This window comes from Molossus molossus, unplaced genomic scaffold (genome assembly GCF_014108415.1).
Source record: "Molossus molossus isolate mMolMol1 unplaced genomic scaffold, mMolMol1.p scaffold_m16_p_17, whole genome shotgun sequence".
In the NCBI taxonomy this organism is placed as follows: Eukaryota; Metazoa; Chordata; class Mammalia; order Chiroptera; family Molossidae; genus Molossus; species Molossus molossus.
This window is the reverse complement of record NW_023425352.1, coordinates 41,770,216-41,796,356: the sequence shown is the minus strand read 5'-3', so window position 1 is coordinate 41,796,356 and position 26,141 is coordinate 41,770,216. Positions and strand designations below refer to the sequence as shown.

General features: G+C 43.0%; 1 protein-coding gene across 2 annotated transcripts in view; it reads left to right on the top strand.

Annotated features, from left to right (window-relative positions):
* The window catches only part of FAM13C (family with sequence similarity 13 member C), a 142,958-nt gene that overhangs the window by 81,297 nt on the left and 35,520 nt on the right, over positions 1-26,141 (top strand). For both annotated transcript variants that reach the window (XM_036265152.1, XM_036265151.1), the window contains 2 exons: positions 3,485-3,548; positions 20,326-20,410. In XM_036265152.1, the coding sequence (XP_036121045.1) occupies positions 3,485-3,548; positions 20,326-20,410 (149 nt within the window). The remainder of the gene's footprint in view (positions 1-3,484; positions 3,549-20,325; positions 20,411-26,141) is intronic.

The following is a 26,141-nucleotide window of genomic DNA, read 5'->3' as shown; positions in this document are numbered from 1 at the left end:
TCTTCTGTCCCAAACCAGCCAGTTTCAGAGACCTGCTTAGTGGCCCTGAGGCAGGATGTCCCAGCTTTGATCTCTTTCAGCTTATGTATTCATAGGCTTCAATTATTATTAGTAGTATTAATAATAAAATATATAATTATTATCATTATTATGACATTTTTGTATATGGTTATAGAATGCATGGATTATTTTGATATAACTAACAGTAGTAGTAAGCATTATTCATGAACCATCCTTCCCAGCTTGCTATCATTATTGTCACTTTGCAGACAAGGACACTGAGGCATACAGATAATCTCTTGCCCATGGGTACACACCTCTACTACACAGTAGATCAAGAACACGTTCTTGGATTTGGGTCCTTCTGTTTTCTTTGTTTATCCGTCCATCCGAAAGACATGTACTGAGCGTGGACCGTGTGGCAGGCTCGATGCTGGGCTCTGGCCACACGATGAGGAGGCACCCAGGGCAGAGCCTGTGACTGCTGGTCACTGGCAGGTCAGCACTCTTACTGCTGAACACTATGGAGCACCCGTTTCAGGGGGAGCCCTGGTTAGGTATTTTCAATTCCCTATTCCAGCCTCACCCCAAGCTTCAAATATTTAAACCTAAACTCACGAATTGCTTCTCTTTATGCCTGCTTCTCCTTCTCCTCACTAAAATTGCACATTTTTTATATCACCATTAGAAAAGCCACGTGTCATTTTTCTTATCACACAGGCTCAAGACCTTGGAATAAGTTTGATTATTCCATTTCTTTCCTTTCATACTTTGAATCCATATCCACGACCTCTTCATCGTTTTTTTTATTTATTTTTTATTTTCACCCGAGTGTATTTTTTTCATTGATTTTTCAGAGAGTGGAATGAAGGGAGGGATGGAGGGAGGGGAGAGAGAAAGAGAGACAGAGCTAGAAACATAGATATGAGAGAGACATGTTGATTGGTTGCTCCCTGCACGCACCCTGAGTGGGGCCAGATTTCGGAACCTGTAGCCCAGGTACATGCCCTTGACCAGGAACCAGACCTTCAACCCTTCAGTGCACGAGCTGATGCTGTAACCACTGCACAACACCGCCCAGGACCTCTTGATTGTTTCTATACTTGAAAACATCTCTGTGATCTGTCTCTACCTCCCCAGTTCCTCTCCATCATTCTAATACCAGTTATGTGCGCTGATCCCTGACTTACTGAGACAGCATGGAGGCTGGATGTTAGTTTCATCCTCTGCTCAAGATTCCACTGGATTGTAAGCCTCCGAAAGGCATGAATGCTGCTTATCGATTATTATCTCCCCAACAATGTACCAGGCACATAGGAGATACTCAGATGATCATTAAATTGAAGCACCTTTAATGCTTAGACCATAATTCTCAAACTTGATCTGGAGATTACGAATAGTTTTCCTGGAAGATCATTTGAGTATATTACTGTACATCTCAATAATACATACTACATTTTAACTTTTTTTTTAAATCCTCATTTGAGGACACGCTTAGAGGAAGGAGGAGGGGAGGGAGAGGGGGAGAGAGAGAGGAGATATGAGTTGAGGGAGAAACACTGATCGGTTGCCTTCCTTATGTGCCGTGGCCGGGATCAAACTGGCAACTTTCTAGTGAACAGGGCAGTGTTCAACCAGCTGAGCCACTCTGGGGTTGGTGGGGCATACTATATTTTTAAACCAAGTCTGTTTCTGCTTTCTCCCATTAATGTTTGTTTGCTGCTTGTGTATCTGTTTTACCATCTGCTGGCACCGCAGACCGAGAGAAATTCCTGCTTGAAAACATAACTATTCTTTCCATTAAAGAACAACGCTCTTCCATTTTTCTGGTGCTGCCATAACTTATAGAGCACAATTTGAGAACCACTGTAAGTTACAAAGAAATTATGAGCCATTCAGAGTGTTGGATGTTACTGGCTAGAATGAATGAATCCCTATCCCCAGGAGTGTTTTCCCCATTTTTCAGGGAAGAGCTCCTTTGTATTTTCTGAAGCCCTGAAATCACTGTGTTTGTGATTCAAGGACTTGATGAACATAAGATGAGTGTACCAGCGTTCTTCTTCCTTACTTTTCTCCCTCGAACACTCTCTCCCTGAACTCATGGTGGGGACTCTTAGCCTTCTGTCACCCTCAGGAGGTACATGCTGGCTTGTCCAGACATGGTAGATGTCAGTGCGACCTTGATAATTTTGTTTAACCATCTCTTTGCCTTTCTAATTAGAAATAAGTTGTTTGCACAGTTAGCAATGCCCGTGGACCGAAAGCACTCTGCATGCTTAAGACTATTTCAAAGTGAGGCTTGTGGCATTTCTAAATGTACATCCTGACTTTTAGAAGTCATTCATCTTGCTGACCACTCAGAGGACATCTGTGCTTTCTTCAGGGCTCAAATTGAGGCAGAGCAATAACTGTAAATAATTATGTCCCCAAATAAATCTTTTTATAAATGACCTAACACCGACTCAATCTTTTATTCACTAAGATAATGGGCTTTTTATTCACTAAGATAAATTAATAACTATAATTTAATATGGCTATTATATATAGTCTGCAAACTGCTACAGAAAGACTTGAATGTTATGTAAAAGATGCCACTGGACTGTAGCATTTGATGAATCATGATTTAGAGTTAAGCATCTGCCAGTCGTGGAGTTTGGTTTTGTGTTTTTAAACTAAAATAAATAAATAAATAAATAAATAAATAAATCGGAGTAGATTTGCCCATCTTAAGTTCTTTTCCTTCTGTTAGTAACTATGTAGTGGCAAAAGCTGACTTCACCGTATTACCAGCAGTTGCTGTAACATTGATTGTTTTAGTTAAGAGAGAGAATGAGATTTCCAAAAGCTCTTTTCAGTGAACAAATGGTGTCCTCTTGCAACAGCTGTATCGGATCTCATTCATTCATTCATTCATTCAAAAGAATTTTTTTAGCAATGTAGAAATGGATCTAATCACTGCTTTGTTGGAACTTACATTTTAATAGGGAAATGCAAATGAACATGCTATCGGATAGTGATGCATGCTAAGAAAAGTGCCTAAGGACAGTGTGATGAGAGTGTGGGGGAGGGCTACCGTTAGGAAGTTAGGAAGGTCTGGTTGGGAGCCTAGCTGATGAGCTGATGCTTTCATGCTGAGAACAGTTAGCTCTATGAAGATCTGGGGGAGAGCGTCTGCAACAGCAAGGGGGGAAGGTTTGCACAGGGCCCCAGCATTATGTGTTGAAGAAACAGAGAGAAGGCCAGAGAGGCTGGAGTGTAGGGGACACGTGGGAGAGTGATAGGAGGTGGAGCCAGGGAGGCTGGCAGGATTCAAACACTGTAATGTTTTGCAGATCATTAGGAGTCTGGACTTGATTCTATGGGCAGTGGGATACCACTGAGGTCTTTTAACAGGGTTATAGTCAGATCTGTAGCTGCCAGCTTCAGATGTGCATTGTTGAATGGCTTCTTTTAAATTGAAATAATTTTTCTTTGTATCTTACAGAATAGACCAGAGGGCTGCCATTTTGCCAAAGGAGGCTTTTGAAACTCGGCAGGACTTAAATGAGGTAGGAGCAATGATGGCTGGTTGTAGGAATATGAATTAGCCAATCATGACATTCATTATTCCTTTCCCTAGTTGTAAGAATTCTCTCTGATTAAAAGTTTAAGTATTTTTGCTCTTAAGTGAACGTGTTTTCCTTGCAGCTCTTTGGGCAATGTTTTTCCTCTCTCTGAAGCAAACACATTTAAAATATTATTTTCAGGGCTGCTCACTGTGTCTTGGACCTGAACCAAGTCCAGCAGTCACTTTATTACACTCTTTTCAACTTTGCTTCGGGATTGTATAACCATAGCTGTGACAGTTACATTTGTAAACTTCTCTCATAGTTTGATTTCATTTATTTTTTCCAACGTCTTTTGTGGTCTCACATATAATCATGCTTACTATGTATCCATGGAGCATGGTATAGTGTGGTGTATGTAAAACGGTCTCAGTGTGCTTTGAGATGTTGCAGCCATACTTTCCAATCCGAATGGGTTTCAAACTGGACATCCCAGTGTTATTAAGCTTGTTCTAGATTTTCTTTGAAATGTATAATTTAATTCTTCTATTTATTATATGGAAATCAATGTAATAAAGCTGGTGTCTCTGTTATTATGAATGCCTTGTCTTATGACATTGGCTGGTAATACTGCCTGGTTGTTCTTGTCCTCCTTGTATAATTAAGGAGCAGTTGGTGGCATATCTGATTAGGATCATAGCAGAAAGAATGGAAGGACTCGATTGATGTTCAGTTGCCAGGAAGAGAAATGATGGGCTTCAGGCAAATTGTTTGTCATTTGAAGATGCATCTTTCCTCCTCCAAAAAAAAAGAGAGAGAGAGAGAGAGAGAGAGAGAGGAGGTAATGAACTGACTTTAGGTGGGTTTTTTTTTTAAACTATAGAACTTGACAGAAATGAATAGCTAAAGGTAAACCAACTACCTGATTGAATCAATAAATAAAGTTGTAGAAATTGTCCTAAAGATAACAACACAGAACACTGCTTGTTATTTCGTTGTGCGTGGAGACAGCCTTCATATTCCACAGTCTCATTCATGGTAACAAGAGCAGAAAATAATTTAAAATAGGTAAGAGTCTGACTCAGTGAATGCAGCTGTTTGCCCCACTGTGAGCCAGCAAAGTGCTGGTTGTAAAGAAGTGATGCTTTGACAGAAGCAACCAGAAAAATGGGGTGGTTGTAAGAATCAGCTTGTGGTGGGTTTTCAGATATGTGGGAGAAACTCTGGTTCATGGGCTGGGAACCCATGAGACTACCTGATAGCTGCAAAAAAGCTCTATTTGAAAATATGCTTTTCTGTATTCCTTCCCTAGATTGTATTTGCAAATGCCCTGCTGTGTGCCAGCTCACTGCTCTGGGAGCCCAAGGGTGCAGGCGTGCTGAAGGGAGATGTGTACCCCCAGGAGCAGGCTGTGCCATGTTTAAAATGTGCTCCCTTCCATGAAAAGGGGGTGATGCTGATCAGAGAGGTTGATAACAGTCCTCAGAGAGGTTTGGTTCCAATCGGGGTACATTATGTGAGCAGGTCCACATCCTTTCATGCAGTTTCTGTTGTGACTAAAATTTAGGGGCTGGAGGAAACCTTAGAAAAGCTTGAACAGGGCATCCTGAATGGGCCCAAGGCCAGGTAGGAAGGCTTAGTGAGTTCAGACTCCTTGATGGAGACCTCCTATAATATTTCTATATTAATAGAAATATAAAATGCATCTCTCCCATCATTTCCCAAACTTATGGAAACCACTCTTTTATGGAAAAAAAACCCCATAACGTTTCTTTAGGCAACAGAGTCCTATGGAACGCAGGTGGGAAGCACTGATTTAATATTTTTAATGGACGTAGAAGATACACAGTGAGGAGGACATATGCTGTGAGTTACAGCTGGACGAATTCTCACAACGTGTGTAACCAGCTCCTAGATCAAAAACCAGAATGTGACCAGCTGCCCAGGCACCCCTTTGTGGTTCCTTCCACTGCTCCCCCATTGCGATAACTTCTTCACACGGACACACGTTTGTTTTGCTTCGTTTTGCGTTTTTTAGAAACAGGTTGTATGTACTCTTCTGTGTCTGCTTTCATTTACTCAGTTTTATGTTTTTGAGAATTATAAGTGTTCAGCATGTACTTTTAGTTTTTATTCTCCTTGCTGTAACCCCTTGCACGGTTGTTTCTCGTGTTTGACTATGTGATCAGTTGTTACTGACTGTGATTTTTTTTTCTTTCATGAACTGTTTTTTGGTCTCTTTGCACAGCTGACTTTTTATCGGAGTATTCCTTCCATCTCTAAATGGAAATGTAAGGTAGAATGTTTTTTTTTATGTTAGCTCTCTTCATTGTTCTTTATTCCTTCCTCTTATTTATTTACCTCTCCTAGTTCTCTAAAAGGAACCCACCAGTTCCATGTTTGCTCTCTCTCTTCCACACCAACTGCAAGTCTGAAGCCCCCCGCCCCTCCAAAAAAGGAGTTTCTTGAGCCTCACGGGAAGTGTGGCCCAACAATATTTTCCAGACCCTAAGGTTCTGTGTAAATAACAATGATTTGAAAATGCTACATATATACTTCATATTTTTCCAAAATTTCACTCTGGTATTTTACTTCTACCTTTTGAATGATAGCTGGGGTTCAATGCAGTTTACTTCCAGAGCTGGTACTTAACCCAAGGTCTCCTATGCCCAGTAAGATTGATACATGGTACAGCATATATGAGCACCTGAGTTTGTGTGTGTCCCCATTTTATCCCAGTGAACTAAAAACTCACTCATTTCTTGTTTTCACATGGCATGTGTGTAGGTGTGATTGCTCTTCTGCAGTCTCAAGTTCCCAGTTTTCGACCTTGAGTATCTTAATAGGACTTGTGTCTCTATTCTATGAGTTTTGGTGTCTCTGGGACTATGCCACAGGAGTTCATTTCTGAAAAACTGATTAAGTCTCCCTCTTGCCATTGACCTGAGCTGTCAGACGCTGCCTCTATGAGGTATCAAGAGATTTTATTTGTTGGGGACTCCTGGATCCTGATTGAAAAATATTCTGTACTTGACACCTGTCAGTGTCTTATCCACCTTAATCCTTGGTTTTAGTTGTCCCCCCATGGTCATGTAATTGATAAGCATTCAATAGATCAAAAAGTTGTTGAAGGACAAAATAAAGAAATTTGTTTTCTCTTTCCACATCCTTATAGGTCTCATTCCTGGCTTCAGTTCCAATTAAGAAAAATAACAGACGTATAAAGAAAACAAATGGACCTCTCTGTCCTGAGAAAACTTGTCTCAAAGTACTATTTTCCAGCTCCCAGACTACATTTCATAAAGCACCATTATCAACTTCTTTTAGTTTTTCATTTGTAAAATTGAAGCAGGAAATTTTCTGGTTTTGTTTTTGTTTTTCCCAGAGTAAAGTATTTTATTCTTCTCTAAATTTTATGGATTTAAATGTTTGGGGGTATGGTGGGGGGATAAAATTAAGCCAGTCTACCTTAGTGGCTTTCTTTTTACCAAGAATAATTCTATTTCTAATATCCACCAAGAGAAACGATGTGATTCAAACCTCATGAATTCCCATCAATCTGGAAATGAGGTTCATGAGCATCATCTTCACTTCCAATCTCTCCTTAGAGCTCTCTAGCGGCTTTAGTAGTTTTTCGGCAAAATCTTGGGGATCATGAATCCCGTGAATAGCGGAAAAGTTAAACACCTCTGGTTTTTGTTTCCTCTTTTGTTTCTTGAGCAGTTTCATAGCCTTTTCCAAGCTTTTCGTGTGTTTGGAGCTTTTCTTCCCCGTGGATACTGCACTAGCAGGTCTCTTGCTGTTGGTCCTTCATCCTCAGGTTCTGAGTCACTGTCCTATTTCTCCTCTTCATCTTTCCCAAGGAAGAATGTCAGAGCAGCAGATAATATCTTGGTTGACTTTAGAGATACATGCAGTTGTGATCACATTGACAGTTTTGGCATCATTCCAGATGTTTCTTCTGTAGAGTTCAGTCATCACTCAGGATATGGTGGCTGCAGCTGCATTGCTGTCTCTTAGCATGGTGTACATAAAATTCTGCCACACTCCGTTCACTTTCTGGTTCTTGTGTCTTGCACTTATATATCAGTCACAATAGCGTGTATAAAGTCTTTCACAGAAGCTTATCATGGCAGCGCCGAAGTTCAGAGAAGAGTTGTAGCAAACTTGATGGATGAGATACTTATTCCTCAGCAAGATCAAAGCTTTGCAAAATGTCATTCGAAGATCTGGATCCAACACGGTGTGATTGTAGGAGAGAACATCTTTCAACTCTTGAGGACAAGTCCCTTAAATGTTCTGGGCAGCAGTGACCAATCTGTGCTATAAACATCACCAGCTCTGCCAGTTCTTTGCTGAGTTTATTTGGTTGTAATCTGAACATCTCCACATTGGATTTGTAGTGATTATACTGTTGTAGAAACGCCTCTGCGTAGGCCGGCGGGTCCCACTTGATCAGATTTCTGTAACTGTGGCAGGTTGCTGGGCGGCGTGTTGTTTCTGTTGGACATATTGGCTGCTGACTAGCTCTGCAGTGAGTAGTTTAAAAAAACAAAAGCCCTACACCTCTGGCAACTACCAACGGTGCCAGCAGAGGCTGGGATCGTGTTTCCAACTACCGGGGCAGGAAGTTTTGAATTGGGTTAACTCTAGGACTCCTTTCCATTTTTAACACTGATCGATTCCACCTTTTATTTTTCCCCAGTGCTTGTAGAATTTAGTCATAGGTTCCCATCAGGATGGAAGGAGGCAAGTTACCCCATTGTTACTCTGGGGTAAGTCGTTCTCAAGGGCAACCACCCAAGGCCAGGATTCGGGAGTGAATTCTAACTAAACAGTGCTATTAAAATGACATATGTGCTTAACACACTTATCAGTCTTACCTGAGAGAGAGGGGCTGCATGGTCAGAGGTGAAGAACTGAAGGTGATTGAGGATCTGAAACAGTAAGAGTCTTTCTAAGGAACAGATTGAAGATCTGGATCAACTTGGACTTTCTGTCTAGTTCTGCCATGATACTTGCCCAACTCTTAGGTCATCATCCTACAGAAGGAAGTGGTCACCTTAAAAAATGTCCACGACTTTTGGGCTCAGGAAAAATGTTTTATTTTATTATCTGATAGATATTTTGAAGGTATTAACTTTTGGATTAAGTTTCTGCTGTGTGAATAAGAGTTTGTTTCCATTCACATTTTTTTCCTGGAATTTTAAAGACCATAGAGGTAAGGTCAGTCACAAGCCAACTGGCACTAAAAGTAATTTGTATTTGGTTGCCCTTCTATGGATTTCTTCTTTCCTTTCCCTTTGAGGCTTGTTGGTATGAAACTGTCTTATGCTGGGCATAGACCAATCTACAATTTATCCTCTTCAGGTCTAAGGAGTTTAGCTTATAAATATATAAAAAAAATTGCCATGGGTTAATAAGTTTACCCAAGAGAAGTAGTTTAACTTTGAAATGGGAATATGAATAGAAGTCACACCAGTCTTTTGCTCAGAATATGAGGATTTCAAGGTAGCTAAGTGTTAAAGGGTAATTGAGCAAAGTGCTTCTGGCTTTTTGTTTTTTGGTATGTGCGTGTCCCCTGAATCCAACTGTGGAGACATATGGTTCTCATGAGCTAAGGAGTCTAAGTGGGATGGTTGATGATTAGAACAGAGGAATCTAGAACCTTAATATAATGAAGAGGATAGAATAAGTTCACTTTCAGGGCTGAGTAGAAGAGATGGAAGGGATAGAGGTTGTTTTTAGAAGGTTTGAGTTCCTGGAAGTGTATGGCAACCTGCTGAGATGGCCAGCCATAGTTAGGTGGACGTGGCCTTATACTTGAAGGGACTGAGGAATTACAGGGCCAGATAATAGCATGTTGATCAGCCTGATGTTGAAGTAACTGAATATGGAAAGGGCCACTGATGGAGAGGAAGAAGCCAACCTAGATGGAAGTCACTGAATCATACATATCCAGGTTACGTGTGGGGAGAGGAAGACATTGCCTTTTATAGGGGAGCAATTGATTGACTTAGCAGTGAGGGTCAAAAGGGTAATGCAAACCATCCTTCCCACCCTGCTACCACCTGTCTAACTCTGTGAAGTGGGGAGTAGGAAGAAGAAATGGTTGCTGCAGTTGGAGAAAATTCTAATCCCTTTGTTCCTTCATGAGAATAGTTGGCATAGAAACATTGCCTGTGCCATTTCCCCTGGTAACCAATAAAACCAACAAATGCTCGATAATGACCTAATATTAATCACAAGTTAAACCTTGAATTTTTAATCAAGGTTTATTCTGTGAAGGGGACATCTGGTTTTTTTTTTTTTTTTTTTAAAGTTGGCTATGAAAGAGATGATTTATCTACCCAAATCAATATGAAAAATTTATTTTCCTTCACATGCTACTGTTACCTCTTATTTTTTGAATTACGCTAGTCAAAATAGCTTAGCATTAGCCTTAACATTAAGCATATCTTCCTCTTTAAAGTCTATGAAGAATCCTTTAATACTTTAATTTTATTAAAAGTAGACCAATTTACACATTTCTGGAGCCCCTTTTTGAACCTATATACATGTGTCTGTGTGTCTCCACGTGAAGGATTTGATTGTCTTTTTATTTATTTATTTTTCCTTTATTGATTTGAGAGAGAGAGAGGAAGTGAGAGGGAGAGAGAGATAGAAACATCAATGAGAAAGAACATCAGTTGGTCTCCGGCATGCCCCCCACTGGGGATTGAACCCACAACCTGGGCATGTGCCCTGACCAGGAATCAAACCGGCAACCTCTTGGTGCATGGGTTGAAACTCAACCACTCAGCTACATTGGCCAGATGGATTTGATTGTCTTTTTATTACCATGCATAGTTCCAGCATATATTTTGGCATCAAGCCATATCAGATTTCAAAATGCTACTTGCTGTTTTGTTCATGAATGTGTTTCTCCCTCAAAATTGTTTTAATTTTGGGGAAAAAATAATGGTCCATCAAGAGTTTTCTTTAGTCCTTTGATATTCCTGAGTTGGCTGAAATGGTCTTATTTCTGTAGAATAGGCAGCTGGATTTTTATGTTGAAATGCAAACCCAGGATTGATTAAGTATTCTTCTTTTTTTTTTTTTCCATGCATCTGGGTTTTTTTTTTTTTTTTTTTTTGTGACTAAAAATTAATTCACCCTGGCCTTAATAAATAACAAGATTTTGTCGATTCACACAGCTGAAACTTAAGGATTGAGATAGGCTGCATGCATGGCTAGAGCCAGGGATTAAAGACTTGTGTAGATGCCATCTCTGGGCTCTGCCTCCCTAAGTGGGTTTTATCTGTAGGTCAACCCCTCTCTAGGTAAAGGTTATTCTTTTTTTTTTAATCCTCACCTGAGGATATTTTTTCTATTGATTTTCAGAGAGAGTGGAAGGGAGGGACAGAGGAAGAGAGATAAAGAGAAGGAGACAGAGACGGGTTGACTCTTGCACATGCCCCATCCAGAGCTGGGGATGAACCTGCAACCCAAGTACGTGCCCTTGATGGGGAATCAAAGCTGTGACCCTTTGGTGCCTGGGATATACCCTAACTACTGAGCCACACCGACCAGGGCAGGGACACATTATTCAGCTGGGCATTCCAGTGTATATTAGTTTTCTATTAGTATGTAACAAGTCACTAAAAAGCTTAGAAGCTATAAACACCCATGTATCCGTTCACAGTAATATAGGTCATAAACTTGGGTGGACTCAATTAGATTCTCTGTTGAAGGTTGCATAAGACTGTAACTAAAGCATTGGCTGCAATGGACTGTCAGCTGGAGGTTCCGGACAAGAGTTCATATCCAAACCCATTCAGGTTGTTGCCTGAATTTATTCCCTTGCAGTTGTAGGAGTGTGATCCCTGTTTCCTTGTTGTTCATGAGCTGGGCGCATCTCCCAGCTTCTAAAAGCTGCCCGAGTTCCTCCTCACATGGATCTTTTCATCTTTGAGACAGCAACACTGACTCCTCCTGTGCTCTCTGATATTGTCCAGTTTCCACCAACTGGAGCACATTCTCTGCTTTTACAGGGTTCACCTGAATGGGTCAGGCCCTCCCAAATTATCCTGTGTCCTTGGTCAATTGAATTAGGACTTCAATTACATCTGCAAAATACCTTCATAGCAGCACCTACTAATGTTTGATTGACCAACCTGGGTATAGGGATCTGGGGGCTGTCTTTTGGATTCTGCCAACCACACAGTGGAAGTCCTTTCCAGCTCTGAAAAGTTCTACATATGAGTCTCATTTATCTGGCTTGGGGCATGTTGCCCTTTCTTAACCCAGTCACTGTGACCTTGGGGTTTGCCTAGGTTGGCTCACAGAGACCACACTTCCCACTTTGGGTCTGGGAGTGCTCTGATCAGAAGATGGATGAATGAACGCCGGTGTCTTGGAAGCAGAACATCCCAGGTAATTTTCCTGTGTGCTGGCCTACTGCAGGATGCCATTTGGCATTTTTCTGGTGTGGTTTTCTAAGCTGAGATCATGTGATCTTGCCTCCCGACTCAGATGTCTTACTCAGCTGGAGGCTGAAATGGTGTCCTGTGATTCATTTACTTTGAGCCAAGTTTCTTGTCACTGTCAGTGAGGACATCCTTTGGCCCGTGAGGTGACGGTGTGAACCCTAGTTTTTTAATTCCCTGTTGAATGAACTGCACAGCAAAGAAACTCTGAGCTGTTTCCAGGCCTGGTTTATCCTGGCTCACCATTCGGAGGCACCTCTCCAGTCTGGCTTCTTGTTTCCAGGGGAATCAGGTGTGCGGTTTTCGCTGTCCAGGGCGTCCTTAGCGTGGTATTGGCAGAAAAGGCCGAAGCCATGCTAGCAGCTGCCCATATTCTTTCTTGTCTGAGAAGTAACTTGGAGAAACTCGAGAGGTGTTGGGCTGGGCAGAGAAGTTGTGGCAACACTGATCCACCTGTGTCTGCCTTTTGCCAACCAGCCTCCCCCGTCTCCCACACTCCGCTGCGGCTCCGTCCGGTTGGCCCCTGCTCGTGCTTGCGTGGCATCTCTGTCCTTTTCCTTGTCTCTCACACTCTCATTTAATCTTCTTCACACTCCTAATGCCCTGCCCTCTCACGGAAGGCCGGAAGGAGCTGGATCTACTTCACTGGCTCCCACGTGTGAGCCTGTGTTGTAGTTAAAGGGGAAAAGAAGCATGTGGTGAGTTTTCCATCAAGCCGACATCTACTAAGACCCCTTGAGCATAGAGATTGTTCTTAAAAAATGTCATTTCATAATGAAATGAAAGGGAGTTTTTATTATTTCCCCACACATTGTCACTTGTCAAAATGGAAAGCCGACAGCTTTTATAATAGTCTGCACCCCCCACCCCCACCTCTGCCAACTTTTAACAAACACGTCTGCTGGTCCTAAGACCAACATTTTGCCTGAACACTGTGACTTTTGGGATATTTTTTCCTAACGAGTCATGTTTTCTTTCGACTTACTAAGAAGCTCCAGGTTTGGTACTGGGGTGCGGTGTGGGAGCTGCAGTAGAATTAAATTGGTCACCCCCACTTTTCATGGAATTATAGTGGGTGACACACATCAACTCGGTGTGCGAAGCCTGGCCTTGCTAGGGTTGGTACGTTTTACCCTTTGTAGGACATGGGTGGTTTCCGTAGAGCGGTAACACTCAGATTGTAAGGCAAACAAAAGCTTAATTTTCTTGTGTCCTAACAACAATATCGGTATTTGAGGAAATGGCTAATGCTTTCCAGTGTGACCTGCCATCTTTAGAGGCATAGGTAAGTAACTTATTTCTCATGGCACGTGCTTTTATGATTTTCCAGAGGGATGGTTATGAATTCTTAATACACATCCAGTTTTAGAAATGAAAGTAGTCTCATGAGAAAAAATAAATAAATAAAGGTTCGACAGGCCAGCGTAATTGGATGGTTTGCCCACAGACACAGAATGAGTTCATGGCAAATTTGGGATTAAAAGTCCCAGTGGGCCCTCTACTGGGCACATTTTTACTAAGTGTAGTTTTTAAACAGAATATTTTCAGGGCTAAAAAACTGGGAACTTAAGTAGCCACAAATAATAACTATATGGCCTACAGCATGGACTAAAATTGTAGACTTAGCCTGTGGGATATAATTGATGTTCTGGAAAAAAATGATTTGTTAGGGGTTTGTCTATCTTAATAGCTGTGCTTTTGAATAGTTTAATGACTAGAAACTCCAAAGAGAAACAACTGAAGCCCATTCTATGAGTTGAACATGAGACACGTTCTATTTTTAGAAAATCAAGGTCTTGTCTAGAAAAGCTCCAAGTCCTGAATTAAAATATGAATGAATGAAACTATTATTCTCTCTCAAACATCTTGTTTTTATTGTTTATTTAATAAAGTGGACAGGATGAGGGTGTTACAATGAGATTCAACTAAGTTCAGGACTCCCCCTTCCCAGGTTGAAACCATTTGTTTGGCTATGGTGTGTGGTGGTGTATTGTTTTTGTTTAAGTGCTGCTAGCACCAGATAAGGACCTGGATCTTCTTGTCCACAGAAGGCTACTTGCACTGAATAGCTTGTTATTTGACATTGAGTTTCTCCTTTGGGTAATGTGGAACCATCCCATGCAGAGGAAGCTGGGATGGGCTGAGCTAGTTGTGTCATCCTTCAGTTAGAATTGGCTGCAAGGCATGCTGGGACGTAAGCAACTTCAGTTCATCAGGAGAGGTGGGGGCAGGAGGCTAGTGAGGATGTCAGAGAGCTGGGGAAAAGCTATGGTCCCTGGGAAAGGTGGAGCTATGTGGGCAAGCAAGGTAGCATTAGAGTGGGTCAAGACCCTCCGAAAGAGGGAAATATTTCTCAGAGTGTGGACCTTGGACTTCCTGCATCTAAATGAGGCTACCCCAGACCACAGAATCCAAGTCTCTGGGGTGATTCCTGCCCTGGAATGCTCATCTTTAACAAACTCCCTAACGATGTTTACATTTTAACATTTCTAAACCAGGGCAGCAGGAGGGCTTGAATTTGGCTACTCAGAACGGCCTCCCAAGTACTGCCTAAAGGATCCAGGAAAACAAAACTAATGCACAATGGCAGTCTCTTTATTGGTTGCCTGCCTCCTGCTCTACTCATTGTTCTGGGTCCAGCAGTGAACAATGGAGGCATGGTTCCAGCCCTGCGGGAGCTGGAAGGAGCCAATGAACAAGCAGACAAATACAAATTATATATTATAGTGAGCATTGGGAAGGAAATAAACAAAGCAGTAACAGAGAAACTGGGGGGCCCTGTTTAGATAAGGTAATCAGAACTGGCTCAAGAATTTGATGGAAATTTGGCTGGGACAATGATAGCTGAATTGGGCCTGGGGAAGAGGGGGCAGGGAGGAGGTAGAAAGGAAGGGTGTGTGTGTGTGTGTGTGTGTGTGTGTGTGTGTGTGTGTGTTGGGGGGAGTATATACAGGAAATATGAAAAGTCAGGGAAGAAAAGTGGCAAGTGACAATAGGGGGATGTTGAGGGACCAAGTTGTATCCTCAAATTTGAGCAAATTTCCAATTTGAGTTTGCTTCCTATCACCCTGGAGAATCTATATACAGTTCTTGGATAGATAAAGGGATGGGAGAGGGCCACTAAACCTCTTCATAGAAATTAAAAAGTTGTCTGTGCTCTGCAGTTGGTGAATTGCAGACCAAGGCGCCCGAAAATAGCATGTAACCATCAGCCTGTGTGGGTGTTCTCCATTCCAACCCAACTAAATGGGACCTGGTAATTGTAGAGGAGAGAAAACAAGTGGAGTATTTTCTAAAACAAGCAGCATATTTTCCATTATGCAAAGGAGAAAAACCAGCTTTCAGAAAACCACACCTAGGTTTTATGGACTGCTCTTTGGCTTCTTGCATAACCAGATGGGAGCGTTGGGGAAGCAGAGGCACTTGTTCCTTGAGGACCCATCAACTTTTGCTCAGTTTTCCTGCAGATCCTAGAAATCCATTCAGGGAGACTCTGCATGTAAACCTGGAAAAGCAGTAGCAGGCTGGCAGATGGACCGGAGATTGAGAGCCTCACAGGACGGAAGTCCTAGTAAGAGAAGGGCTGGGCTGAGGTACCATTAGGACCACCGGGACTGACTACCCTTTGTTTTTCTGTAGGGGAAACCATATTCGTGCATTAAAAGTCACTAAGTCAGGCAAGATCATGGAGTTGCTTACTTGTCTTTCCCTGGGTTTGTCCTTTCTTTCCTGCGTAGCCCTGTGACAGTAATAACTGTCATCATCGTTTGATTTGTTCACTTACTTATTAACTGTCTCCCAACTAGACTGTACGTCCCATGAGGAAGGGGCTGACATCAGGCTCCTACTCCGGAGCCTAGTGCGGCTCTCTGTGTATTGAAAGCTGCCAGAGCCAGGGAGCCGTGTGGTGGGGTGACACCTGCATGGGGTCGTGACCCTTGTGTGTGTAGTACATGCTGCTCGTGGGCCTCTCACTGGTGATGGGACAGGCTGGATGACTTCCATCACCCACTGGCAGAACGTGTATGAGACAGTGGTGTAGATTGCTCACAGGTAAAGCCCCCTGTCCTGGGATCCCTGGTCATCAGGAGAGAGACCCCTTTATGACCCCATCCCACACACAGTGTTCGAGTCTCCACCCCTTGTCTGTGTGCTGAGCAACAGCAGGTTGTTCTCAGGTCATGGATCAGTTTGATGTGGGTGAGGGAGATAGTTGATGATAAGTGGGCTGCAGAGTTTCTTCTTGTCCTCACTTTCCAACAGCGCATGTTTAACCTTCTCTGTGGAGGCCTTCTTTTCCCTTGAGACCTTCATCTCCTCTCTCCTGTTCTCTTTGACATTTTTTCTTCCCCTTTCCTTTAAGTTGACTGCTATATAGTATCTCAGAGGGGAATAAACCAGCCAGGCAAACAGACCTCCTTTGAAGCTTAGCGTATCATCACTGCTCCAGTATGAGGACAAGTGAGGGAGGAGGTGGGAGGGGACAGTGGGTGAGCACAGCCCCATTACTACTCTTAGCCATTATTCCTCACTCTCAGTGGGCATTCAGAGGCCTCTGAACGTGAACTGACAGACTCCTCTGCAGTGAATTATTTGCTGTTTGTGTTACATGCACACTTGGTTGAGTTCCACCAACACTGTCTAAACACCCATTCCATGCCAGACTCTGTACGCCATCATCAGGATCGGTGCACATTTGCTTTTCTCTCCTTTACAGTTGGAGGGATATTTAGAAGTCATCTAGTCTCAGGTCCTTACTAGGCAGAGGCAGAAAGTGAGGCCCTGGGTGGCAAAGTGATGAGTCAAGGCCTCAGAGCTGATGTAGAGTTTGGCTCTGCTTGGCAGCCTCTGGGGTTTGGAGATATTTATAATAACCACTGTGTACAGTCCTTGAGGGTTGGCCACATGCTGGTGCTGTGCAAAGTGCCTGCCCTCATTTAATTTTTACAGCAGGTGATGCAGAAATAGGGCTCAGAATAGTCAGGGGGTTGCCCATTGTCCCATGCATAGGATGTAGCAGAGCTGATAGGGCCCCTGGCTCTGTGTGAAGGTCGTGTCCTCGTCTGCTTTGCAGAGTCTACAGGAGCCCCAACAGAACTTGTGAGAGGCAGCTGGTTCCACATCCTCCCTCTAAAGGTAGGGAGGGACTGGCCTTTCTTTTTTTTAAAGATTTATTTTTATTTAAATCATCACCTGAGGATTTTTTTTTTTTTTTTTGTACAGACAGAGTGGGAGGGAGAGAGAGGAAGAGAGAGAGAGGGAAACATCGATGTGAAAGGGACACATCGAGTGGCTGCCACCCGCACGACCAACCAGGGCCGGGGACAAACTGCAACCGAGGTACATGCCCCTAGCGGGAACCGAACCCGGGTCTCTCTGGACCGCAGGCCGACGCTCTAACCGCTGAGCCAAACCAGCCAGGGCGGGACTGGCCTTTCTTTCGCTCTCTCTTTCTTTCATAATTTAAATTGGGGTAAAATATATGTAATATAAAATTTATCATTTTAACCATTTTTAAGCATCCAGTTCAGTAGATTAGGCAGTTCACGCTGTTGTGCACCCATCACCACCACCCACCGTCTCCAGATCTTCATTCCTCTTTCCAATCTGAAAGTGTTCGTGTTTAGCATTAAACACTAACTCCCTTTCCCCCCTCCTCCCCACCCCGCCAGACCCTGGCAACCACCACCTGCTAGATATTTGTCCTTGTGTCAGTGGCTTATTTTACTTAGCACAAGGTCCTAAGGGTTCATGCATGTTGTCACGTGTCAGAATTTTAATTCTTTTTAAGTCTAAAGAATACCTTCTTGTAAGTATATACCACATTTTGTCTACCAGTTCATCTTCGGAGGAACACTCGGGCTCTTCACTTTGTATCAGTCTGCTCATGCTCTGTTAGGGATGCTGTACTAAATACCTCAGGCTGAGCGGCTTAAGCAACAGACATTTCTTTTCTCACAGTTCTGGAGGCTGAATGTCCAAGAGCAAGGTGTTGGTAGAGTTGCTTTTTCCTGAGGCCTCTCTTCTTGGCTTGTGGATGGTCCCTTCTCATTGTTTCCTAATAGGGCCTTTCCTGCATGTGTGCTTCCCTGTTCTCTCTCTCCACCAGTCGTATTGAACCCTTATGACCTCATTGTACCTTAGTTCCCTCCTTCAAGGCCCCATCTACAAATATAGTCACTTGGGGGTTAGAGTTTTGACATGTGAATTTGGGAGAGACATAGTTCAGTCTATAACACATCTCTTGGCTATTGTGAATAACGTTGCTATAAGTATGGGTATACACATGTCTGTACCAGTCTCTGATTTTCATACTTTTGGGGTATATAATAGCCAACTGTGGAATTGCCAGATCATGTGGGAGTTCTAATTTTAATTTTTTGAGGAACCATCATACTGTTGTTGTTGTTTAGCAGCTACCCCTTTTTACATTCTCATGGCATTATTTCTTAATTTTCTGAGTAGTTTTGCTCCTCTGAGAGGTCACTCTGATTTCCAACGTCCAGCAGTAGGAAGCTAGCCTGGAATTGTGTTGTTTTTTGCCTTCCAGATGTTTGGTTACTAAATCTTTCCAGAAACCGAGTGCCCTTGTCCCTTCCGCACCTCCTGTCGGCAACCTTGGGCTCTCGTTTCCATACTTAGCTGCAGGGAAAACGTCCCAGAATGGAGGAGGAAACCGTAAAACATGGCCCGGTCTCAGTTAGATGCTTCATCTGAGCTGTGGGTCTTCAGGTGGCAGCCCTTGCGCAGGGTGAGGGGTGTGCAGGTCTGCCCCTCCTGGAGCGTGCAGAAGAGAGTCCTGGCCTGTCTAGGCACCTGCCACTTCCAGAATGGCCGAGATGTTCCTCAATAAGCAGCTGTAACACTGCTGTAGGTTCATATCGACTCCCATCAACAGAAGGGATTAGGGTATGTGTGTGGGAGTAGGTGTCATGTCGGGGGAGGGCTTGGGGTATGATTAGACGTTGGGGGTAGGTGTTTATATGATGCAAGACATGAGGGTGTGGGGGGTAGGAGTGGGGGGTGTGAATTGGGATATAAGAGTGGGAGTTGGGTATGAGGATGTGTGTGAAGGAATGAGTACGTATATGGAGTGGAGGTGAGGTATTTGGGGGTTAGAGTATATGTGTCGAGTAGAGTATGGAAATATGGGGGTTAGGCCTGAGGGTGTGGAAGACAGAGATAAAGATGTGTACAGGATAGGGATGGCTGTGTTCATGGAGTAGGATATGGAGGGAATAGGACATATGGAGGGCAGAGTGGGAGTAGGAGAGAGTGTGTGTGCGTGTGCATGTGTTGGGGGGTCATAGTAGGGAAAGGACCAATGTCTCCACTCCAGGCAGCCGTCCCTGCCAGGAGCCTGGGGGTGGAGGAGCTGGGGAGGCCTGCAGAGCCTTCCAGTTGCGGGGGAGTAGCGCCTTGCCCGGGACTCAGGCGTGACTCACTTTCACCTGGTCCGGGGAATTAATTTGCTGGGCATCTGCATCATGGCAGGGTATGTGCGTCAGTCGGTATGACTTTGTTCTTGTTAGGAGTCATGGGAGAAACTTAGGATGAGAAATGAAGGGGCTCGGGAGAGCTTGTGCGGGGAGCTATGAAAGGTAAATTACTTCTCCCTCACTGGCTGGGTCACGCTGAGGGACCCAGATCGTTTCCCTCTGCTCTGTCCTTGATCAAAGGCTGCTGCAAACATTCCACGTGAGAGAAGTAAGTTCGGAAGGCACACACACACACATGCACAGACACACACCTCCCACATACGATGTAGATACGGGAGCCCCACAGCACCTCCCAGGTGTCAGGCAGCAGTAACTCTGTGCACTGCGGTCTACTGCGGTCTTTGCAGTGCAGGGATGCTGGCTTTTGTGAATGGTAGCCTGGGAGGGGCCAATGTCATCTGCTCCTGATGTCAGCACAATGAATGAAACACTTGCAAAGCGTAAAACCCCAAGCACCCGGGAAGCAGAGACCTCCTCAGATTGGTTCTGGCTGCAGCGTCTCTTGCTGACGAAATCACTAGTCCCATGTGTCACAGATAGTCCATATACGTTAGGATTTAAATGAGGCAGAAACAGGCTGCATGTGGGCTAACGCACAGCAGACTGGCACAACCGTCTCTGCCTGAAGCAGCTGTGGCCACGACCCTCTGTCTGCCAGGCGCTGGGAAAAGCTGTTTGCAAGAGCTGCAGACCCACTCTTGTGCATTAGCCGTCTCCTCAGCTAGCCCGATGTTCTGCTTTTGCTGGCAGAATTCCTTGCTGAAGCTCCGAGCCCTCGAAACTGATCTGTGCTCTGCGTTTTTGACAAACCAGGAAGAAGCTGTTCAGGTGCATGGAGTCAAGGACCCAGCCCCAGCGCCCACCCAGAGTGTGCCTGCTGAAGGGGCTGATGCTGCAGGTAAGAGGCTGGGGGCGGGGGGTCCTTATTTGTACTCAGCAGAGTTTAGCCTTTTGCTGCTTCATCCTGAACCTGGCACCCTGTGGGAATCGGTTCCTGGCGCATCACGAAAGCTGAAGAGGTGCTTGAATTACACTGGGAAGCTGAGAGGGAGCAGGGGGAATTAAGATCTTAGTGCTGTGCATGGAGCCTTCTCTCCAGCTGGGGGTCAAGAGTCAGACTTCCAGAAATGGGTGTCAGGGAAAAGCACCCATCACAACTCCTAAGTCTCCATTTACCTACGTGGTATCCTGTGGCAAACAAGTGATATACTCATTTTATATTGCCGGACTCAGATGATCTGTGCTTGAAACTCATGAGTTTTTGAGACTCATGATATTTTTGAGGTATTGAGGGATGGGGAATTTCCACATTGCTACCTCCTTTCTTCTGTACTGTTGGGGAAGTGGAGGTGAATAGAATAGCTCATTCTGATCCTATATTGTCTTGTTCTCTCTCTCTCTCTCTCATTAATTTCTGTGTGGAAAAGTCTCAAAATTGGGTTTCATTTGTTTGTTAGTTTCTCTAGTTTTATTCCAGGGGATGATATGCTGGCTAGTAGGCAGAAGGCAAAGTGATGCTCCCAGAAAGACTTAGGAAAGAAACACTAACTTACATGAGTAGAAGTAAGGGCACAGATTGTCTTTATTAACACAAATGGGTCAGAGGTTTGCAGGCTGGTTTCTGGATAGATGTTAGAAATAGGCTTAGGTAAGCTTGCTTCACGAGATATCCCTTAACTTCAGGAACTGAAGGAGAGATTTACAGGGTGATATACCTTTAGTGATAGCACATTCAAGACATTACTATTTAAGGCAGACCCATATGGTATAAGCAGGCAAAATACTCATCTCCAGTTTTTGAATGTTTATTAATAACAGTGGTTACTAGCTACTGATTGGTAGCTACTATTATTATTGAAGACTTTCTATGATCCAGGCACTGGTCTAAAAGCATTTTATATATATTATGTCACATTCTTACACTGACCTGTGAAATAATACTATTCACAGTAGGACACTGGGGCCTAGTGTGACCCTGCTGGTAAGTGGTAGCTTTTCCCCATGGATGCAGGGGCCAGCTGGCTGTCCTTGTTGCCTGGTGAGCTTCCTTGCTTTGTTGGCCATTGTGTTTGGATGAGATGCAAGTAATACTGGGCAGGGGCCAATGTCAATCCAGTTAGGGATTTAAGTCAGGTTATTAGACAATACCCTTCTTCTTCCACCAACCCCAACAAAAAAACATATAGAGAAGACTGAAGCCAAATACAAATGAACTTTCGAGTTATCTGGTGTTTTGTATAGTACACAAGTATCTGGAAAAGAGCGTTTAATGCGACATGGATATATGTATATTTTTCCTTGTGAGTTTTATGTGTATAGGTGTCTTATTTTTTTCAAAAGGTCAAAAATAAGTTGCGCATTTTCTCATTCTAGGTGGACAGGATTTTGAACAAGCTTATTAACACTCCTTGTAAAAGGGGAATACACATGCTCATACAAAGGAGTTGTCAATATATTCCTTGTTAAGGGTCAAATGGCCGACGTGGGCAGAAGGCTCCTTACAGAGGAGGCTTGTGGGTTGGCCGCTGGATTTTCTAAAATGAAGGTGAATCTGAGAAGTCTCAGAGCCCTTCCAAGAGAGTCTATGAAAAAGATCCCCCTTCCTGTATCCCCCCTCCCTCTCCCTGCAGTAGGCAGCGACAGCTCTTACATATTTCAAAGGTAAAGCCTATCCTGATGTTTCTCATCTTTGCAGAGCTTACACATAGGAGTCTCCATGATCTAAAATGACTGCATGGGTGTTGCTATGGGGAAAGTGAAGAAGCTCCAGCCCCTATACTGGACCTTGTAATCCTTTGACATGTATTTTTCTCTAACTTTAAAATAAAACCTTTTTATATAATATGGAAACTAGATGGTCTCAGGAACCTACAGTGTCTCTTTGTTTGGCAAGGATATTGCCAAAGTCCCAGGCATTTTTTGAAAGAGACTTTCATAATATAAGTTATGGGGTGGTTTGGTTCCTAGCTTCCAAGGTACACTTATAGGAAGGCCATACATTTTCTAATCCTTGTGTAGCTCAGAATGAAGATATTCGTGTCCACAGTAGATCAGGAGTTCTTAATTCAGGGCCTGTGAATGGATATCTAGAGTTATCTTTGAATACCTTGAAACTTTAGTTGTGTGTGTGTGTGTGTGTGTGTGTATCTAAATTCCTGATGAGATTGTGATTGCACAAGATTAGCACAGATGGCCATAAGTCTATAAAAGATTGTAGTGACTTAAAATTTTCTCGTCAAGTCTAGCATCTAGCCCCGAGATTTACATGTAATTTTTAATGTCAGTAGTTAGTAACAAAGACAAAATCCAAGTGACTTTTACAGGAATACCTGGCTATAATATGCTACCAATTAACCTTTAAAAGCAAACATTCATAAATATAAATTAATGTTATTTAAATAGATTTCAAACGTATGTTAGACTTGACTAGGGCATTACTTAAGTGAAGTTTAATCTTTGCAGTGGGCATCTGAATTGATGGTCTGAGCGAAGTATTGCTAGTGTCTATGTCTTGAGATAAAAATCTTGACTTTTAATTTGGATTTATAGGTTACAAAGGTCAGTCCCACCTAGTAAAATACCTGAAATGTTCTCTGTTCTAGAAATCCAATTAAAAATAGCACTTGTAGTAAGAACACATTTTGTGGCAGTCCTGGGGGCGGGGTGCTGTGCTTTAGATAGTGTTTCTGAACCTCCCTGCACATCGTAATCACCATGAAGCTTTTCAACGTGGGATCCTCAGTCCTCGTCTCTGGAAAGTCTGGAGTGGAAGACCTGGAATTTCATAAGCTTACTCCCTAATACTTGGAACCACTATTCAAGTGAAAAGAAGTGATAGAGATGGAACTAGCTGCAAGGCAGGTTTGGGACTGTCCATAGGGTGACCAAATGTCCTGCTTTGCCCAGGACGGTTTGTTTTTTAGCACTAGAAATTCTGCATGCTGAGAAAGCCTCAGTCCCAGGCAATCCAGACAGCTAGTCACCCCACCTGTAGGCTGCAAACCACATGCAACAGTTAGGCTCAGAATTCCTCTAACTGAATCAATAGCCTCTTGGAGCTGGAGCAAATGTTTCTTCTGTGGCATTAGTAAGCACCTGTTCTGGTGGTGTGAATGGAAAATGGAATGAGGGCTGTCTTTTTAGCTGCTTGTTGTTTTCAAAGTGTGCACAAGGACTGTTGGAGGCTTCACATGACGAAGTATAGCAAGCCCTGATTTGCTTGACCACGGGTGATTGAGTTTGTAGCAAAAGCTGTATAAAGTTTGTAGCAAAACTGTCATGGGAGATAACGGAGGACTTACTACTAGAATTCATAATTCCACAGAGATACCTAATTAATTCTTTTATTCTAAAATCATGATTTTCAAATTGAACTTTCCATTTGGGCAGGAGCTTTGTGACTGACGTTGATCACTGGGGAACATTAATGTAGTCTGTCTATTTGCAGATTATACTTATTTCCATAAAGAATTCTGTGTGGTCCGTAGGTGTCTTTCTAATGTTGAGGTTGAGGCAAAACAAAGAGGACCTTCTCTCTCACATTTCAAGACACTGTCCACTTGACCAGAAGTTCCCTATTACTTGGAAGTACTTACTAAACTTACAGATGTCTGGGCTCCCCTTCTTAAAATGCAAAATTAAAATATAAAGATGAGGCCTGAAAATCTCCAGGTTTGAAAAGCTCCCCTAGTGATTCTGTGGTGCAGGGAGATTCAGGAACACTTTCTAGAACACAGTGGTCCTCCAAGGGGCTGTGAGATGTGTTCTCGCTGCAGGTGCAGTTTATATTTGGATTTCTGACATGGGAGCATCTCGGGTATCCCACTAGATGAGGTGATCATCCACATGATTTAATGTGTTATTCTGATGAACAGTCTTCGAAAGTCAGAAAGAGCTGGTCTCTATTACTTCAGCCTCAGAAGTGCACAGAATTCCAAATATCTTTGAGAAATGTTATTCATTATGTGTGTGTGTGTGTGTGTGTGTGTGTGTGGTGTGTGAGTTCTACATCTTTCTTGAAATTTTTTGTACTTTCAGTATGTACCACTGGTTGCTTTAACTAGAAAATGGCTTCTACTGGGGAAAGTAGTACTTCATCTCTTTGTCTTAAATTGGTTCCTGTAAAAGCAGTGGTTTAAAAAACAACGACGACAACAAATAACCAGGGTTGGTTTGCTCCTCCGTCGGTGGGGATATCTGGCAATATGTAGATACGCTTTTGGTGTCCCAGTTGGAGGGTGAGTGCTACTGGCATCTAGTGGGCAGAGGTCAGGAGTGCTGCTGAACACGCCACAGGGCACAGGGCTCCCCTCCCCACACGTCAGCAGAGAACCATCCGGTCCAAAATGTCGACAGTTTCAAGGTTTAGAAAACTTTAAAAGATTTTAAATGAATCACATCAGCATCAGCTAACAGTGACCTCTTCATCTGTGCCCAGCATTGTTATATGGATTTTCTCATCTCCTCTTCAAAACAATTCTGTGAAGTAGGTGCCATTATCATCCCCAGATGGACAATGAGCGAGTGAACTCGGAGAGTTAATGTGACTTGCCAAAGGTACCACAGCTACTGAGTTGTGGGGGTTGGGAGGAAAGGCAAGGAGTGGGAATTTTTCATTTTTAATTCATATGCTATTTGCCATCCAGCCTAAAAGTAAAGTCCTCATAGTTCTAATATTCTAGAATTTGAATTAAGCCCATAGCCTGTATGTTCTCAACATAACTCATGTGTTTTGGAAGTCATGTATTCTTTATCCATCCCTGACTTTGTTTTGTCAGACTGAAGAGACCTGCATTTGTAGTTGGTTAACCTGTTACAGCCCCTGTGTTCCATAGTCATTTCAGCTTCTCTGATCTAAACCATCTCTAGGACCTTGTGCCTTTCATGATGTGCATTTGTTTACCTGACCTGCATAGTGTATTCCAGATGGAGTCAAATAGAATCTTATTTGTAAGTATGGGCCCGGGGTGTTATACTTTTAATATTGGGGGAAATTGGGCAACGTTTACAAGGGGCCCCAGTATTATTTCTTACAACTTTATGTGAAACTACAATTATCTCCATAAACAAATGAGTGAATACCTAAAAAATATCGGCTTGGAGTGTTTTCTAAAATAAGTACAAAGTAATTCTGTTTGTTGGATTGTTTTCCATACTCTTCCTAGAGATGTTGACTATTTTCTTGACCTTTTTGTCATATTTGTGTATTCCATGAGAGCTTCAAAAAATCCCATTTCTTAAGGGACTAATAGTTTAGTGCTCATTATTTTTAAGAGTAGGTGAATTAGCTTTCTGCAGCTGTGTTGCCTACTGGCCCGCAGTGAAGGGCATCTGCTACTGTTAAGCCTCCTCTTGGTTTGCAGGCTTTTTCTGTGGTTGCTTAGCGTTTACTCTGAAAAAATATCAACATCATCTGCAGACTCATGATTCAGCTTCCTCTTTCATGTCATTTCTGAAATGTAAAATAAGATTAATTCAGGATCCATTTGCAAGTGTTTGTACTGACCTGTTCGTCATAAAGATACTAATTCATCCCTGTTCTTTGCTGCATATTGTTAAGTAGATTTTGAACCATTGCAGAACATTTAGCCCAGTCATCATTTGGTTTTGTTTTTAAATAACTTCTGATA